The 17419-nt window shown below is 53.1% G+C and overlaps 1 protein-coding gene and 1 long non-coding RNA gene across 6 annotated transcripts in view; both read left to right on the top strand.

Moving 5' to 3' along the window:
- The first annotated feature begins 3 nt into the window (after positions 1-3).
- On the top strand, positions 4-8905 carry LOC129527537 (uncharacterized). 2 transcript variants are annotated; one of them, XR_008672525.2, is made up of 4 exons: positions 4-287; positions 5062-5143; positions 8331-8486; positions 8642-8905. It is a non-coding gene; the product is annotated as an uncharacterized lncRNA (long non-coding RNA). The 2 variants fall into 2 exon arrangements; XR_010131325.1 differs by having other exon boundaries at positions 4-1041.
- A 2-nt stretch (positions 8906-8907) lies between these two features.
- CORO7 (coronin 7) overlaps positions 8908-17419 on the top strand; it is a 62703-nt gene continuing 54191 nt past the window's right edge. Inside the window, exons 1-4 of one of the 4 annotated variants that reach the window (XM_055365162.2) lie at positions 8940-9140; positions 12168-12264; positions 13144-13218; positions 17324-17394. In XM_055365162.2, the coding sequence (XP_055221137.1) occupies positions 9081-9140; positions 12168-12264; positions 13144-13218; positions 17324-17394 (303 nt within the window). In that variant the 5' untranslated portion in view covers positions 8940-9080. Of the gene's footprint in view, positions 9141-9730; positions 9864-12167; positions 12265-13143; positions 13219-17323; positions 17395-17419 lie in introns of those variants that run through there. The other 3 variants (XM_055365161.2, XM_063699473.1, XM_055365164.2) reach the window with 3 other exon arrangements.

Here is a 17419-nt window from a genome sequence, read left to right as displayed (position 1 = left end):
CAGCCAACGCGCCTTCCGGGTAGCCATCGCCGAAACGGGGTTTGCTCTGAAGAGTGTTGTTAGGTAGACTCGCCGTGCACAACCTCGTTATTCTGTGCTAGACAACCAATGAGTGTACGTTATCGGTGTAAGGACGTGGTTGAATGTAGCCGAACTTAAGTGGTCCGAGGGTTCTGGCTAAGGGCGAGACTACAAGTCCCAGCATACAACGCGGCCCTCCGTCGCGCCGCTCCCAGCATGTAGTGCGTGGTTCCCTCCTGCTAACCCTGAGGCTTACGACGAATTGCGTGAGTTTTACTCATGCTGTCTCCGCGCGGTTCTAGTAAATCTTCGTCGCCACCCCCAAAATCCTGGCCGCAGTCTCACTTTCTCTTAGGCTGATTCCCCACCCGCCTCCTCTAACAAGACTCAGTTCTCCTTTTTTTCTTGACAGAGAGTCTCGCTTTGTCCCCAGGCTGGAGTGCAGTGGCGCGATCTCAACTCACTGCAACCTCCTCCTCCCGGGTTCAAGCAATTCTCTGCCTCAGTCTCCCGAGTAGCAGGGATTACAGGCGCGTGCCACCACGCCTGGCTAATTTTTTTGTATTTTTAGTAGAGATGGGGTTTCACCATCTTGGCCAGGCTGGGTCTTGAACTCCTGACCTCGTGATCCACCCGTCTCGGCCTCCCAAAGTGCTGGGATTACAGGCGAGAGCCACCGCGCTGACCTCAGCTCTCTCCTTAAGCGTGTTAGCCTTCTCCAAACCTGCAGTGAACTTGCTGGTTCAGAATGGGAGCCGTGCTGCCCAAAAACTAAATTAGTAAAACTTGTGAGCGCCTACTGTGTGTCATGCATGTTCTAGAATATCTGGGATACAGTGATGCATGATACACCATCCCTGCTCGGGAGGAGCAAACAATGACTCGAGAGAGGCTCCTTAGCAACTAACAATGTTAAATGCTATCACAGGAATAAGCACTGTTACAGTCATACAAGGTGAAGGAGTCATTCCATTTCTAAAATGGGAGAGAGGAAGTTTGGGATGTCAGGGCTTCTAAGAGGTAAGATTCAAATTGAACATCGATGACAAGTGTGTCAGGTAGGGATGGAGTATTCCAAGTAGCCTGAACTTAAGAAACAAATGTCTAAGATATGAAAGTGTTTGCCTTCTTTGCTTAAGCCCTAAATTTAAGAGTATGTGATGAGGCCGGTCGCGGTGACTCACGCCTGTAATTCCAGCACTTTGGGAGGCCGAGGTGGCGGCGGATCACGAGGTCAGGAGTGCCAGACCAGCCTGGCCAACATGGTGAAACCCCGTCTCTAAGAAAAATACAAAAATTAGCCAGGCATGGTAGCACGCACCTGTAGTCCCAGCTACTCGGGAGGCTGAGGCAGGAGAATCGCTTGAACCCAGGAGGCGGAGGTTGCAGTGAGCCAAGATCGCGCCACTGCACTCCAGCCTAGGCAAAAGAGAGAAACTCCATCTCAAAAAAAAAAAAAAGTGGCCGGGCGCAGTGGCTCACGCCTGTAATCCCAGCACTTTGGGAGGCCGAGGCGGGCGGATCACCTGAGGTCCGGAGTTCGAGACCAGCCTGACCAACATGGAGAAACCCCGTCTCTACTAAAAATACAAAATTAGCCGGGCGTGGTGGCGCATGCCTGTAATCCCAGCTACTCCGGAGGCTGAGGCAGGAGAATGGCTTGAACCCGGCAGGTGGAGGTTGCAGTGAGCCGAGATCGCGCCATTGCACTCCAGCCTGGGCAATAAGAGCGAAACTCTGTCTCAAAAAAAAAGTATGTGATGAGATGAGGCTAGGAAGGGAGACCTGACCTAGTTAGTCTTGCAAAGGACTTTCAATTTTCACACTCCCACCATCATAACCACCTCAAGCAATAGGAAAAAAACCTGAGGATTCTTGGTTGGGTTTAAAACAAACTGTGCTCATAAATTTTCACCCCCATCCCCAAAGCCTGGGAATCTGTGCTACTCCCCCTCCCCCCTACTCCCAGCATTGTACACCAAATTTTTGTGTACGTGGATGTTAATTTGGGTAGATACCCATAGGTTTCGTCAAATTCTCCACAGGCATTGAGACTCGAAGATTAAAAACCACCGGTCCTGCCAGGCGCGGTGGCTCACGCCTATAATCCCAGCACTCTGGGAGGTTGAGGCAGGCGGATCACCTGAGGTCAGCAGTTCGAGACTAGCCTGACCAACATGGAGAAACCCCGTCTCTACTAAAAATACAAAATTAGCTGGATGTGGTGGCGCATGCCTGTAATCCCCGCTACTCGGGAAGCTGAGGCAGGAGAATTGCTTGAACCCAGGAGGCGGAGGTTGCGGTGAGCCGAGATCGCGCCATTGCACTCCAGCCTGGGCAACAAGAGTGAAACTCCCTCTCAAAAAAAATAATAATAATAATAATAAATAAATAAATAAAACCACCAGTCCTTTGAAGAACAGTGACCAAGCTATTGTACATTGCAAGTAATAGTTGGAGAGAGTTTGGGCTACTGAATGGGGAGGACTGAGATGAACAAGGGTGTTGGGAGGTGAGCAAGAGTTCCTTTAATACATTCAGCAAATACTTAAATGAGCAGCATAGTGATGAAGAGTATGGGTTCTGGGCCGGGCACAATGGCTCACGCCTGTAATCCCAGCACTCTGGGAGGCTGAGGTGGGCGGATCACCTGAGGTCAGGAGTTCCAGACCAGCCTGGCCAACACGATGAAACCCTGTCTCTACTAAAAATACAAAAATTAGCCGGGAATGGTGGCAGGCACCTGTAATCCCAGCTACTCGGGAGGCTGAGGCAGGAGAATTGCTTGAACCCGGGAGGCGGAGGTTGCAGTGAGCTGAGATAGTGCCACTGCACTCCAGCCTGGGCGACAGAGTGAGACTTTGTCTCAAAAAAAAAAGATATGGGTTCTGACTAGGCGCGATGGCTCATGCCTGTAATCCCAGTGCTCTGGGAGGCCGAGGAGGGCGGATCACAACGTCAGGAGTTCAAGAGCAGTCTGGCCAACATAGTTAAACCCCGTCTCTACTAAAAATACAAAAATTAGCCAGGCATGGTGGCACGTGCCTGTATTCCCAGCTACTAGGGAGGCTGAGGCAGGAAAATCGCTTGAACCCAGAAGGCAGAGGTTGCAGTGAGCCAAGATCGTGCCACTGCACTCCAGCCTGGGCAACAAGATCAAAACTCCGTCTCGAACAAAAGAAGAGTATGGGTTCTGTGGCCAGGCGCGGTGGCTCACACCTGTAATCCTAGCATTTTGGGAGGCTGAGGCGGGCAGATCACCTGAGGTCAGGTGTTGGAGACTAGCCTGGCCAACATGGAGAAACCTCGTCTCTACTGAAAATACAGAAGTTAGCCGGGCGTGATGGTGGGCACCTATAATCCCAGCTACTCGGGAGGCTGAGGCAGGAGAATTGCTTGAATCAAGGAGATGGAGGTTGCAGTGAGCCAAGATTGCGGCACTGCACTCCAGCCTGGGCGACAGAGTGAGGCTCTGTCTCAAAAATAAAGAGAAAAAGAGAAAAAGAGTATGGGTTCTGTGCTAGGTGTGGTGGCTCGTGCCTGTCAATCCTTGCACCTTGGGAGGCCGAGGCAGGAGAATCACTTGGGCCCAGAAGTTCAAGACCAGCCTTGGCAACATAGCAAGCCCTCATCTTTAGAAAAAAATTTTTTTTTAATTGGCCGGGCATGGTGGCGCATGCTTGTGGTCCCAGTTATTTGGGAGGCCGAGGTGGGAGGACCACTTCAGTCCAGGAGTTCAAGGCTACAGTGAGCTATGATAGTGTCACTGCATTGCAGCCTGAGCAACAGAGCAAGACACATTCTCAGGAAAAAAAAAAAAAAAAAGAGTATAGCTCTGGAGTCAGACAGCCTGGGATTGAATTCTAGCTGTGCCACTTACCAGCTGTGTGTCCTTGGGCAACTTACTTCACTCTGTTCTTCTGTTTCCTTTTCTCTAGAATGGGGACATAGGCTGGGCACGGTGGCTCACACCTGTAATCCCAGCATTTGGAGAGGCTGAGGTGGGAGGATTGCTTGAGCCTGGGAGGCTGAGGCTGCAATGGGCCATGATTGTGCCACCGCACCCCAGCCTGGGTGACAAATGGAGACCATATGTCAAATAAATAGATGAGGACTTAATAGTAACGACGTCAGCCAGGCGTGGTGGCTCACGCCTGTAATCCTAGCACTTAGGGAGGCCGAGGCAGGTGGATCACCTGAGGTCAGGAGTTCAAGACCAGCCTGGGCCACTTGGTGAAACCCTGTCACTACAAAAATACAAAAATGAGCCAGGCACAGCGGCACGTGCCTATAATCCCAGCTACTTGGGAGGCTGAGGCACGGGAATCACTTGAACCCAGGGGGTGGAGGCTGCAGTGAGCTGAGATTGCACCACTGGACTCCAGCCTGGGCAACAGTGAGACTCTGCCTCAAAAAAAAAAAAAAAAATTTCACCAGGCGTGGTGGCGCGCACCTGTAGTCCCGGTTACTGGGGAGACTGAGGCAGGAGAATCACTTGAACCTGGGAGGCGGAGGTTGCAGTGAGCCGAGATCACGCCACTGCATTCCAGCCTGCACAACACAGCAAGACTCTGTCTCAAAACAAAACAAAACAAAAAATAGTAATGTCCTCAAAGGGTCATCTGAGTGAAATAATCATGTAAAGGCTTCCTATAGTACTTGATGCATAGCCAGTGCCCAATCTCTGTTGGCCCCATGTGCCAGGCTGTACTAAGCACTGAGGATACTAAGAACTCAGACAGAGTTACTTACTCACGGCAAGCCCAAAACTTAGGGGAAATGGGGGTTGGGGGAATGCTGCTGGTTGAGAAGAACAGCTTTCAAGTATAGAAGCTGAGAACAAGAGCCAAAAGGACTTCCATTTACTACCTCAGAGTGAGTTAGGAACTAGAGGAGAGCTCAGTAATATGAAAACTGTCACCGTTGTAACTTCCCCCCCTTTTTTTCTTTGTATTTTCGTTTATCCCCCATCTATTTCCCCATAGTGATGAACAGTAAAAATCCTCCACGTTGAAATGGTGTATGTGTTCTTGTTTTCAGGGATAGCAGGAAAGCTGATTGTTGGGGAGCCAGTATTTTCTATTATGAAGCAGAGAACTCTTGAGGAGTGGAGTGGATGATGGTAATTACCAAAAGAGAGGACAAAGTCCCCGGGATCTGCCACACAGAAGAAAGGAAAACATGGGAAAGACTCCCAGCTGAGAGCAGCCTGGGCCTATGCCTGGTCTCTTTTTGGTTAGACTTTATTATTATTTATTTTTGAGACAGTGTTTTGCTCTTGTTGTCCAGGCTGGAGTGCAATGGCACGATCTTGACTCACCGCAACCTCCACCTCCTGGGTTCAAGCGATTCTCCTGCCTCAGCCTCCTGAATAGCTGGGATTACAGGCATGCACCACTGCACCCAGCTAATTCTGTATTTTTGGTACAGACGGGGTTTCGCCATGTTGGCCAGGCTAGTCTCGAACTCCTGACCTTAAGTGATCTGCCCGCCTCAGTCTCCCAAAGTGCTGAGATTACAGGCATGAGCCACTGTTCCCTGGCTTTGTTTTCTATTTTGATGTGAGCACAACCCTATGAGGTAGGTAGCGGGAGGACTATTCCCATTTTTACAAACGGACACCACCCCGCCCACAAAGAAAAAAAACAACAATAAAATAAGCTCTGAAAGATGAAAAGACTTGTCCCAGGCCACATAGCTAGTAAGTGAGTGAATCAAGACCCAAGCCCAGGTCTTCTCACAATAAAACCGTGTTTTTTTCCTTTAAACCACGTGCCTATCAATCGTCATTGTGATCAGTATCTCCCAAGCATATGGCTCTTGGGAGTTTCTGAATTACTTTCTCATGCTTATTTTCATTTGCTTTTCACAACAAAAGAGAGGCAGGGCAAGCATTTATTACTACCATGGGTACAAACTGCTGCCCTGCCTTTCAAGGACTTCTGCTGCAACTGAACACAAATGGATCCATCCCAGGCTTGTTGCCAAAGACTGCAGAAGCCACAAGCTACACCTATGCTCAGTGCCAGTCAGAATATGATCCCGTGTTCTCCAGGCAGAAGCTCAAAAATGTGAGCTTTAAGGAGAAACAGGCCGGGCACAGTGGCTCACACTTGTAATCCTAGCACTTTGGGAGGCCGAGGTGGGCAGATAGCCTGAGCTCAGGAGTTTGAGACCAGCCTGGGCAACATGGCGAAATCCCATATCTAGTAAAAATTCAAAAATTAGCCAGGCATGGTGGTATGCACCTGTAATCCCAGCTACTCGGGAGGCTGAGGTAGGAAAATCGCTTTAATCCAGGAGACAGGTTGTGGTGAGCTGAGATCACGCCACTGCACTGCCTTGGCAACAAAGACTTTGTCTCAAAAAAAAGAAAGGAGAAACAAATGTTACTTGCAAAGGGAACACAAAGTCGTAAGCGTTTCCCCCTCCACACTTTCATTTCACTAGACCAGCAATTCCACCGAGCCCTTTCCCCATCTCCTGAGCTGTGGATATCTGTGAGAGCTGCGAAGGGGTTTAATGGTGCTCCCCGACAGTGCTGGGCTGAAGGCAATGGGAGACAAGACAGTCTTTGTGATTTCTTGCTGAAACCACTGATCATTTGAAGTATAATGGGACTGGCCAAGTTCATGGCTGCCAATGGCTGCAACTCTCCCATGTGAGCTCAGACATCTTTTACAGAGGGCAGAAGAGCCTGAGCCCAGCTCTTCAGGGGCATGATTTGTCTTAAGTGTAGCATTTTCTTTACTTTACACAGAGTATAGGACAATTCCAAGTGGGTGAGGAATGTGTGGTCCAGATATTCTGGTCTGTGATGTCTGTAGCAGGTGCAGTTCCCTATGAAAGGGGATGATGAGCTGTGCCTCGGTCGCCTAGGATCCAGTGGGACCACTGTCCTGATGATTTTCTTTCTTTCTTTTTTTTTTTTGAGACAAAATCTCGCTTTTGTCCCCCATACTGTAGTGCAATGGCATGATCTCGGCTCATTGCAACCTCCACCTCCTGGGTTCAAGTGATTCTCCTGCCACAGCCTCCCAAGTAGCTGGGATTACAGGCACCTGCTACCACGCCTTGTATTTTTAGTAGAGACGGGGTTTCACCATGGTGGCCAAGCTGGTCTTGAACTCCTGACCTCAGGTGATCCACCCACCTCGGCCTCCCAAAGGGCTGGGATTATAGGCGTGAGCCACCGTGCCCAGCCACTTGATGATTTTCTTTTTTCTTTTTTTTTTTTTTGAGACAGAGTCTCGCCCTGTCGCCCAAGCTGGAGTTCAATGGCACAATCTCGACTCACTGCAACCTCCGCCTCCCGGGTTCAAGCAGTTCTTTGCCTCAGCCTCCCAAGTATCTGGGATTACAAGCACCCACCACCACGCCCAGCTAATTTTTGTATTTTTAGGACAGACAGGGTTTCACCATCTTGGCCAGGCTGATCTTGAACTCCTGACCTCGTGATCCACCCACCTTGGCCTCCCAAAGTGCTGGGATTACAGGCGTGAGCTACCGCGCCCGGCCAACCTGAGGATTTTCTAAAAACCTTTTTGGACTGGGCGCAGTGGCTTATGCCTCTAATCCCAGCACTTTGGGAGGCTGAGGCAGGTGGATCACTTGAGGTCAGGAGTTTGAGACCAGCCTGGCCAACATGGCAAAATCCCATCTCTACTAAAAATACAAAAATTAGGAGTAGTGGCGCACACCTATAATCCCAGCTGCTTGGGAGGCTGAGGCAGGAGCATCACTTGAACTCAGGAGGTGGAGGTTGCAGTAAGCTGAGATGACACCACTGCACTCCAGCCTGGGCAACAGAGTGAGACTCTGTCTCAAAACAAACAAACAAAAAGCCTTTTCAATAAACCACAAGTGACTTTGGTTCACAGTAAATACACTTCTGCCCGAACTAAGATAAAACGTAAGCATTGCTTTTCAAACCTTAGAAATGCAAGAATCAACTGGGTGCGTTGGCTCATTCCTATAATCCCCACACTTTGGCAGGCCAAGTTGGGAGGACTGCTTGAGTCTCGTTCGAGACCAGCCTGACCAACATGGTGAAACCCCGTCTCTTACTAAAAATACAAAAATTAGTTGGGCGCGGTGGCAGGCGCCTGTAATCCCAGCTATTCGGGAGGCTGAGGCAAGAGAATTGCTTGAACCCGCGAGGCAGAGGGTGCAGTGAGCCGAGATCGCGCCACTGCACTCCAGCCTGGGTGACAGGGACTCCGTGTCAAATAAATGAATAAATACTAAAGAAAAATTAAAAGCTATTATTATTATTATTATTAGAGGCAGGGTCTCTTTCTGTCTTCCAGACTGGAGTGCAGTGGCACGATCACAGATAACTGCAGCCTCGACCTCTTGGGCTCAAGGGATCCTCCTGTCTCAGTCTCTCAAAGTTCGGGATTACAGACCTGAGCCACCGCGCCTGGCCGGATGCAGAACGCCTGGCCCGATGCAGAGGCTTTTGAGTAGGCCCGGAGGACAGGGATTTGCTTTAGACCTGGGCCCCTGTTCCCCCTCTGCCTCTTACCACTGGTGTGACCTGGGGACCGACAGTTTACACTCTCCTTTAGCCGGGGGTTTCCTGTCTCTGAAATGGAGCTAATTTCTCCCCTCTCTACAGGAAGAGGTAGATAGTGCTGGAAGGCGTGCTAGGTACACCGCAAAGACTCCACAGCAAATCCTGCACACAAAATCGCGAATGCTGCAGCCCAGACCCCACGCAAGCACCGCAGGAGACGTGGGCTGACAGCTGCGCCCCACGTGACCTCCCACTCGCGCCAGTCCGTCCCCTCGGTATCAGGGCGTGGCCTCGCGGGGCGGCCGTACCTGGATTGGCCGGGAGGCGGGACCGGTGGTGCGCGCGCGAAAGGAGAGGGGCTTGGGGGCGTGGCCCAGGGGGCCGGAGACGGCTGCGATTGGCAGTGGGGCGTGCCGGGGGCGTGCCCGCGGCATTGGGTCCCGGGTGGGGCCGAGGCAGCGGGAGTCGCGGTTGCTCAGCGTGCACCTGAGACCCGACGCCCGGGGTCCTCGAAGCCGCGTCCGCCGCCGTCCCCGTCGCCATGAACCGCTTCAGGGTGTCCAAGTTCCGGCACACCGAGGCTCGGCCGCCCCGCCGCGAGGTGAGTCCGGCCCGAGGACCGGGCGCTGTCGCCCCTCCCCCTGCCCGGACCCCTCAAGGGTGCCCCCGAGGGCCGCCTGGACCCCCGAGACCTCCATCCCCGGGGAACCCCCTTCAGGCCAGGGCCCCGGCGTCCGGGCCGTTTCGTCGCCGCCGGAGGGCAGAGTCCGGCACTCCCGTGACTCGCTCTGGCGCTCGGTGACCCTGGCGGTCTGCCCGCCTCGCCTACCTCGCCCCGGGACCCCCGAGGCGGCGCAGCCCTCCTAGCCGGGGCCCAGGCCTGCGAGGCCGCCTGCCTTCCCAGCTTCCGGTCGGCCTCGCCGGGAGCCGGGGCTCGGGGCGCTGCCGGCGCCTGGCTCCTCCTCCCTGCCGCCCCGGGTCGCCCCTGCCCCAGGCTGGGCTGTGGGGAGACGCGCCTCTCTCCTCTGGCCCCGGCGGGCCCTAGTGTGTCAGTGGTGGGGAGGGAGCCCCTCGGCCGCACGCGCCCCTCCCTCGGGTTTCCGCCGGTGCTTCCTCCTCTCGCTGCTGGCGCAAGCTCTTCCTTTATCTCGGTGATGCTGCCACGGCTGGGTGGGGCCTGGGGAAGCCTGAGCAGGTGGAGCCCCAAAGAATTGCTGAGCCAGGTGCCGGGAGACCCTTCGGACCCCCGAAACGGCAGGAGGACTGATGAGGGGTGCGCCTTGGAAGCGATGTCAGCTCTGCTCTTCCGCTTTCCTTGTTATTTGTAAGGCCTGGGAGTGTCCTCCGATAACTGGGCCTAGGGGTTGACCTCAAGTGACCCCATCAGGGTCCCAGAGCAAGTCAGGGCAGTCTGGGTAGAGGCTCCGTTTTTGTAGTCTGGACTATATTTCCTCTGCTTCCACTTTATGCTGTGCTAAGCTGCTGGAGACATCCCGCTGAACACAACGGCATTTTCCTTCCTCTGTGGCACTTGTAGCCTCATGAGGGAGACAGCAAGCAGACAAACAAGAGCATTGGAGGTTTTCATAACGACATTGAAGAACACACATGAGGGGCTGGGATGGAGAATGGAGGGGGCCAGTCTCAGTAGCGTGGTCAGGAAAGGCTGCCCGGAGTAGATGGCATTTCAGCTGAGGCCAGAAGGGTGAGAATTGAGAAAGAGCCTGGTGGAGAAATGGAAAGTGAGCATGAGTGGATGGAGGGGATGGCCGGAGCAGTATGGTGACAGATGAGTCCAGAGTGGTCCTGCAGAACCCAAGGGCCACCGGAAGAAGTTGGGTTTTATTCTGAATGCAGTGCAGACCCATTGAAAAGTTAGGGGGAGGGGCTGGATACCATGACTCACGGTAATCCCAGTACTTTGGGTGGACTGCTTTGAGCTCAGGAATTCGAGACCAGCCTGGGCAACATTGCGAAACCCCTCTGAACAACAAGTTAAAGAAAAAAAAATTAGCCAGGTGTGGTGACTCACTCCCGTGGTCCCAGCTACTTGGGAGGCTGAGGTTGGAGGATATCTTGAGCCCAGGAAGTGGAGGTTGCAGTGAGCCAAGATTGTGACACTACACACCAGCCTGGGCGATAGAGTGAGACACTGTCTCAAAAAAAGAAAAAAACAAACAAGAAAAATTAGGAGGAGGTACCTAGGTTTGCATCAAGACAGCCGGTGGCTCTGAGTGCAGTTAAGTACTGCTTGGAGGGGTCTGGAGAATACTTGAGGGGCCCTAATTCTTGCTCCTGGGTGGGCCTTAGTCCAGCAACATAAACAGATAGGCATGGAACTACAGACTGTAGGGAGAGCTTAAAACAGTTTATGTTAGGGAGGCGGGAGAATAGGTGATCTGTTCTTTTCAGAGATATTTGCAGTCACTGTGTTTATACAGTAAACATGAATCAGGAGGGAGCAATAATAGGGTGGGACTGATGCTCTAACCATGGCAGGTGAACACTGATATAGAAATTTCAGGTGGTGGAGGTGGTTTCTGGGGTGCTATGGGTGGGTGGAGTGGGAAACATGGGTGTCCTGTCATCAAGGGCAGGAAGGAGTGCTGAGCGGTGGTTTGACAACAGAGAAAATGTGTGGACCTTGCAGATCTTAGTTTCAGAAACGTGCTCCTCTGCCTCCCCTTGGGTGGGGGTGTTTCTTTTACTGACTTATGAGACTTTGTGGAAAGGTGTGTCCTGATGAGGCCAGACCTTGGTGGTTCCCCTCTCTGAGCTTGGGTGTTTTTCTCCGGGTACTTGGAGGAGGCCTGGCCACATTTTGCATTTTCTTTTTTTTTTTTTTTGAGATGGAGTCTCGCTCTGTTGCCCAGGCAGGAGTGCAGTGGCATGATCTCGGCTCACTGCAACTTCCGCCTTCCAGGTTCAAGTGATTCTCCTCCCTCAACCTCCTGAGTAGCTGGAATTGTAGGTGCCCGCCACCATGCCTGGCTAATTTTTGTATTTTTAGTAGAGATAGGGTTTCGCCATGTTGGCCAGGCTGGTTTTGAACTTCTGACCTCAGGATGATCTGCCTGCCTCAGCCTCCCAAAGTGCTGGGATTACAGGCATGAGCCACCACACCTGGCCCACATTTTACATTTCCTAAGGGACTTCGTGAGTGGGGACAGAGTTTGATCTGAAGTAATACAACACGGCTGGGGACGGAGGCTCATGCCTGTAATCCCAGCACTTTGGGAGACCAAGGCGGGCAGATCACTTGAGGCCAGGAGTTCAAGACCAGCCTGGCCAACATGGTGAAACCCCATCTCTACTAACAATACAAAAATTAGCTGGGCTTGGTGTTGGGCGCCTGTAATCCCAGCTACTCAGGAGGCTGAGGCAGGAGGATCACTTGAACCCAAGAAGCAGAGATTGCAGTGATCCGAGATCGCGCCACTGCACTCTAGCCTGGGTGACAGAGTGAGACCCTGTCTCAAAAAGAAAAAAAAAGTAAATAAAAGAATGCATCTCGAATGGTGCAGCTTTGAGCTAGAGTTCCCCAGATTATGCCCCACCTCTTGCTTTAGGCATGCATGGAGGTGGAACCCTGGCTCTCACCACATACTTCTTTACTCTTGATTTTCAGGCCTGGATCAGTGACATTCGAGCAGGAACCGCCCCTTCATGCAGGAACCACATCAAATCAAGCTGCAGCTTGATCGCCTTCAACTCCGACCGTCCTGGTAGGGAATGGCCATGAGTGTGGAGATTTGCTCACATATTCGGTCATCGTCACCATAGATGGGGTGGGGAGCAGGGGCAGGCTTGGTGTATTTGGAGACTTGGAATGGAACTGCTTTGCGGGGCTCAGAGGTGAGCCCCATGCCAGACCTTAGACCCCCACAAACTGGTCCAGGCGCAGTAATCTCATTACTTTTGATTAGGACATATGTGTGTACAAACCACAGGCAAGAGCATGGCCAGGAGGGCTGGGAGGGGACTGACACTTGTATTTCCAGCTGTCCCTCTGTGCTCCCTGCTCCTCATCTTTGGGCCCTGGATGGCTGGGGACAGTAGGAACAGAAAGGCTTGAAAAGCCGGTGTGTTGGTTGGCACTCTCTTGATTGCTAGTGGTAACTCAGACCCTCAAGCTGGCTTAAGCAAAAAATGGATAATGTTTCAGCCTAACTAAGAGATCAGGGGCTTCAGGCAGATCGGTACCCAAAGGCTCACATGTACTGTCGGCCCTGACCTCTCTGGGTCTCTCAGCTCTGCCACCTTGGCTGTTGGCTTCTTTCTCAAGTAAAGGTGGGAAAAGTGGCTGACGGTAGCTGCAAGCCCCATCCGAAAGCCCCATGCCCCTTTCGTATGACCCGTGTTAAAAAGAGAGGACCTCTCTCGCCTAATGTCTTCTGTATCCATCTGAGGCATGGATGGCTCATGCATGGGGCCAGAACCTACCCATAGGCCATTGCTACGTGCAGAGGATATGATCTTGTGATTGGTAGAGGCTCTGGGAAGGTCCGAGGCTGAGCTGCTGGATTTCATCTCTGGGATCCCTGGGCAAGGAGGTGGGTGGCCCTGTGGGGCCTGAAGTCAGAGTCCCTGTGTTTGTTTAACAGGTGTACTGGGCATTGTGCCTCTGCAAGGCCAAGGAGAGGACAAGCGACGCGTGGCCCACCTGGGCTGCCATTCAGGTGAGTGGGTGTCTGACTAGTGGGTGAAGCCTGAAACTTGCACCTCCCTCTCCAGGGCCAGAAATTCATCCTCACCGGGTCCCACTGCCCCATGACTTGCCAGGTCCCTCCTGTCGCCCTGTCTGTGCACTCTCTGAGAGACAGTGGGGCTCAGAAGGCTTCCTCCTGGTGTAGAATTCCGGCCTGGGCAGAGAGGAGGGAAGCTGTGTGCGCCGGTTGTGAGCTGGATGGAGCGGGGTATGCAGTGGCCGCCCCAGGCTCCAGGCTGATGCTGGCTCCCTGTCCCTGCCGAGGACTCCATGTTGGATGGCTCTGAGCCCTCCGTCTTCTGCTGGAGTCCCCTCTCCACCAGGCATCCTCCCCAGCCCAGCCGCTCGGGGCCCTCCAAGGAGGTGGCTGTGTCGGGCTGCAGGGGTGGAGATGGGCCCTCACAAAGAGACCTTTTGTGTGCCGCAGCTGCTTCTGGGGGCGTCCAGCAGCCTGCCTGGCAGGCTGCCCGCCTTGAGGGAACAGTTTGCTCGCCTCAGATGGAGGCAGAGCAGCCCAGCTGGCCTCGCCTCTCACTGTCCAGCTGCAGCGGCCGTGGGCCCAGTCTTTCTGGCCTGCATTTCTGGCTGCTTGTTTGGAGGCCTTCGGGTGAGGGAAGGCGGTTGATGCCTGGTCCTCAGGCTGGGTGTGCAGGGTCGTGGAGGGGCTCTGATATGATAATGGTGGTGGTTAATAACAACAGTAAAGATTTATGGAGATTGCTCTCTGTACTAAGTACGTTAGCTGAGTTTTCTCATCTAAACTTTTTTTTTTAATTTTTAAAAAGTATATAGAGACGAGGTCTTGCTATATTGCCCAGGCTGGTCTCAAACTCCTGGGCTCAAGCAATCCTCCCAAGTCAACCTCCCAAAATACTGGCATTACAGGTGTGATCCACCAGGCCCAGCCAACGTTACCTGTTTTTTGTTTGTTTTTGTGACAGGGTCTTGCTCTGTCACTCAGGCTGGAGTGCAGTAGCATAATCATGGCTCACTGTAGCCTTGACCTCCTGGGCTCAAGCAATTCTTCCACCTCAGCCTCCCAAGTTGTCAGGACCACAGGTTTATGCCACCACCCCTCCAGCTAATTTTTAAAAATTTTTTGTAAAATGGGGTCTTGTTATGTTGCCCAGCCTGGTCTTGAACTCCTGGCCTCGAGCTATCCTCCCGCCTTGGCCTCCCAAAGTTTTGGGGCCCGGTCAGATTACCTGTTTTAAGTAAAGAGCCTGATGATTCTTATTAAAGTGACCGAGTCATGTACACTGCCATCCAGTTTTGGAACGTTTCCATCATCCCCAAAAGATCCCGCGTGCCCCTTTGCAGTTAATCCATTTCCACCTCCAATACCACAGCCTCAGGCAACAGCTGATCTGCTTCCTGCCTCTGTGGCAGAGGTCTGCAAACTACTGTCACAGCCAGATCCAGCTGGCTGCCTGTTTTTGTAAATAGTTTTATTGGAACGCTGCCACGCCCATTCATTGATGTATAGTCTGTGGCTGCTTTCTTGCAACAACTGCAGAGTTGAGTTGTGACTGAGACTGTTGAGCCCTGAAATCCTAGAATATTTACCACCTTGCCCTTCGCAGGAGACGTTTACTGGCCTCTCCTCTATAGAGGGGCCTCTTTTGCGCATCTCACGCAAATGGAATCACACAATACACGGTCTTTGGAATCTGGCATCTTTCACGTAGCATGTAGTTTTAGAGATACATCTGTGTGGCAGCTTGTATAACAAGTCTGTTCTCATCTAATCTCAGATCTCTTTGAAGTAGGTTTTAAAACATCCCATTTTATAGCTATGAAAACTGAGACTCCTGCAAGGTTAGGAACTTACCCATTGTTATGGCAGGGCCAGAATCAGAACCCAGGTCTATAGGAGCCTGTGTTTGGGTTTGTCTTTTTAGAGACAGGGTCTCTCTCTCTGTCATCCAGGCTGGAGTGTGGTGGTGCAATCATAGTTCACTGCAGTCTCAAATTCCTGGGCTCAAGGGATCCTCTATCCTCAGCCTCCCTAGTAGCTGGGACTATAGGCACACACCACCATGCCCAGCTGATTTTTTTATGTTTTGTGGAGATGGGGTTTTGCTGTGTTGCCCAGGCTGGTGCTGAACTCCTAGCCTCAAGTGATCTTCCCACCTTGGCCTCCCAAAGTGCTGAGATTATAGGCATGAGCCAGTGTACCTGGCTTCATGTTTGATTTTTTTGATGTTTTTTATCCATAGGGGAGCTAGCCCAAGTTGGTGATGCTTGCAAGGTGGTGAGCCCTCTGCTACTAGGGCTCTCCAAGTAGAAGCTGGACTAGGGTCCTGTAGGCAAGTCCATAGCCTCACTGTGGCTGCAACTGTTCAGAGCCTTGCCTGCATGAGCAGCCCTGCCGGGAAACTGCTCATGGGAAGGTGAGCTCCAGCACCCCTGGAACCTGCCCTAGAGGCACCAGGTGCCCTTCTGCCTCAGAGGTGCCGGTGTTGGGAGAAACGGCCAGGTGGGGCTCTGGCTGCTGCCCTGCCTTCAGAGGCCCCTTCAGCCTCTCAGCTCAGGGCCACTCTTGCCCTTCCGCCCAGCAGCCAGGGGAGCAGAGGGTGAGCAACTTCTGGGCGCGTTTCTGATGCCCAGGCTGTGGGGCGGCATCTGGGGCCCACTCCAGTGGGGAAAGGCAGCAGCATGTCATGCTGAGCAGCACAGGTTCTGAAGCTGGCCCTGTCTCTTCACCGCGTGACTTGGGGCAGTTACTCACCCTCTCTGGGTTTTGGCGTCCTCATCCTCCAGTAGGGGATGCTGCTGCAGTGCCACCTGCTGCATCCTTATGAGGATTCAGTGAGGTCCCTGCTTGTCAACCCCTGGGCATCTGTGGTGCCGGCACATGCTGAGCACTCAGATTGCTTATGTCATCACATCTCATTCACGCCTGAGATGCCAGCCCGCCTGTGCCAGCTGCTACACCTGCCCAGGGACCTGCTTTGCCCTGCAGGGCCCAGCAAGCACACCCCAGAGTGAGGGCAGCAGGGGTTCTGTGGCTTTAGGCCCAGGAATGTTGTGGTCCTGCCAGCTGGGATTCCAGGCCAGGGCTATCCCAAGATGTGCCTGTGCACGTCCGTCCTATCTTTTCCCTGTCTCTTGCGGCCGGGAGGAAGACAGTCCTGCTCAGCCCTGTTGGGAGGCAGATAGCAGCAGGTGGTCGCTGTGCTCCCAGCTCTGGTGATACCTCTCGTCCTGTTCACACCCCGAAACCCCACCACCCTCCATGCCTAGTCTCTACCTCCCCAACCACCCACCGCATTTCCCTCTGGGGTCTGGCTCACTCTGTGCACCCCACCTACCCCTCCCCACCTCTGGAACTGAGCCGTTCAAGTTCTTAGTATTTAATTTTTGAGACAAGGTCTGGCTCTGCCGCCCAGGCTGGAATGCAGTGGTGTGATCTCCGCTCACTCCAACTTCTGCCTCCTGAGTTCAAGCAATTCTCCTGCCTCAGCCTCCTGAGTAGCTGGGACTATAGGTGCCCGCCACCACACCCAACTAATTTTTATATTTTTTGTAGAGACGGGGTTTCACTGTGTTGCCCAGGCTGGTCTTGAACTCTTGAGCCCAAGTGATCCGCCCGCCTTGGCTTCCCAAAGTATTGGTATTACAGGCGTGAGCCACCACGCCCGGCCACCATTCAGGTTCTTTGGTTGCAAAGAACTAAAGCCAACTCCGGCTTGCTTAACCAAAAAGCAATTTCTTAGTTGACTCCTGGGGACCTTCCACGACTGAAGGAGCAGTGGGCTGTGCTGCCCTAGGAGGGGTCGGGCTGGGCAGCTGTGTTCCTGCAGGTGTCTGGTGACTCAAGGGGCTTCCTGCCCGTTTCCTGCCAACCTCCTGATGCCAGAGCCCTTGGCCACCCTGGGTCAGCAGGGCCCTCGGGGACGTATGTCGCAGGAGGGGCCTGTGGCATTTGCCCCCATGGTGTCCAGAAGGCCCTTGTAGACTTGCAGCCTGTTTCTGTGTGCGCACAAAAGTGTCACCTCGGAAGCCCTGGGCTTTGCTTCATACTGGGTTGGAAACAGGACATTCTGGTGGGTTCAGCCATTCCTCTCCCACAGACCTAGTCACCGACTTGGACTTCTCGCCCTTTGATGACTTCCTCCTGGCCACAGGCTCGGCTGACAGGACGGTGAGTGGAGCCAGTTGGAAGAGCT

Source organism: Gorilla gorilla, chromosome 18 (genome assembly GCF_029281585.2).
Source record: "Gorilla gorilla gorilla isolate KB3781 chromosome 18, NHGRI_mGorGor1-v2.1_pri, whole genome shotgun sequence".
Classification (NCBI taxonomy): domain Eukaryota; kingdom Metazoa; phylum Chordata; class Mammalia; order Primates; family Hominidae; genus Gorilla; species Gorilla gorilla.
Note: the sequence above shows the minus strand (reverse complement) of the source record. Positions and strands in the feature narration are given on the sequence as shown.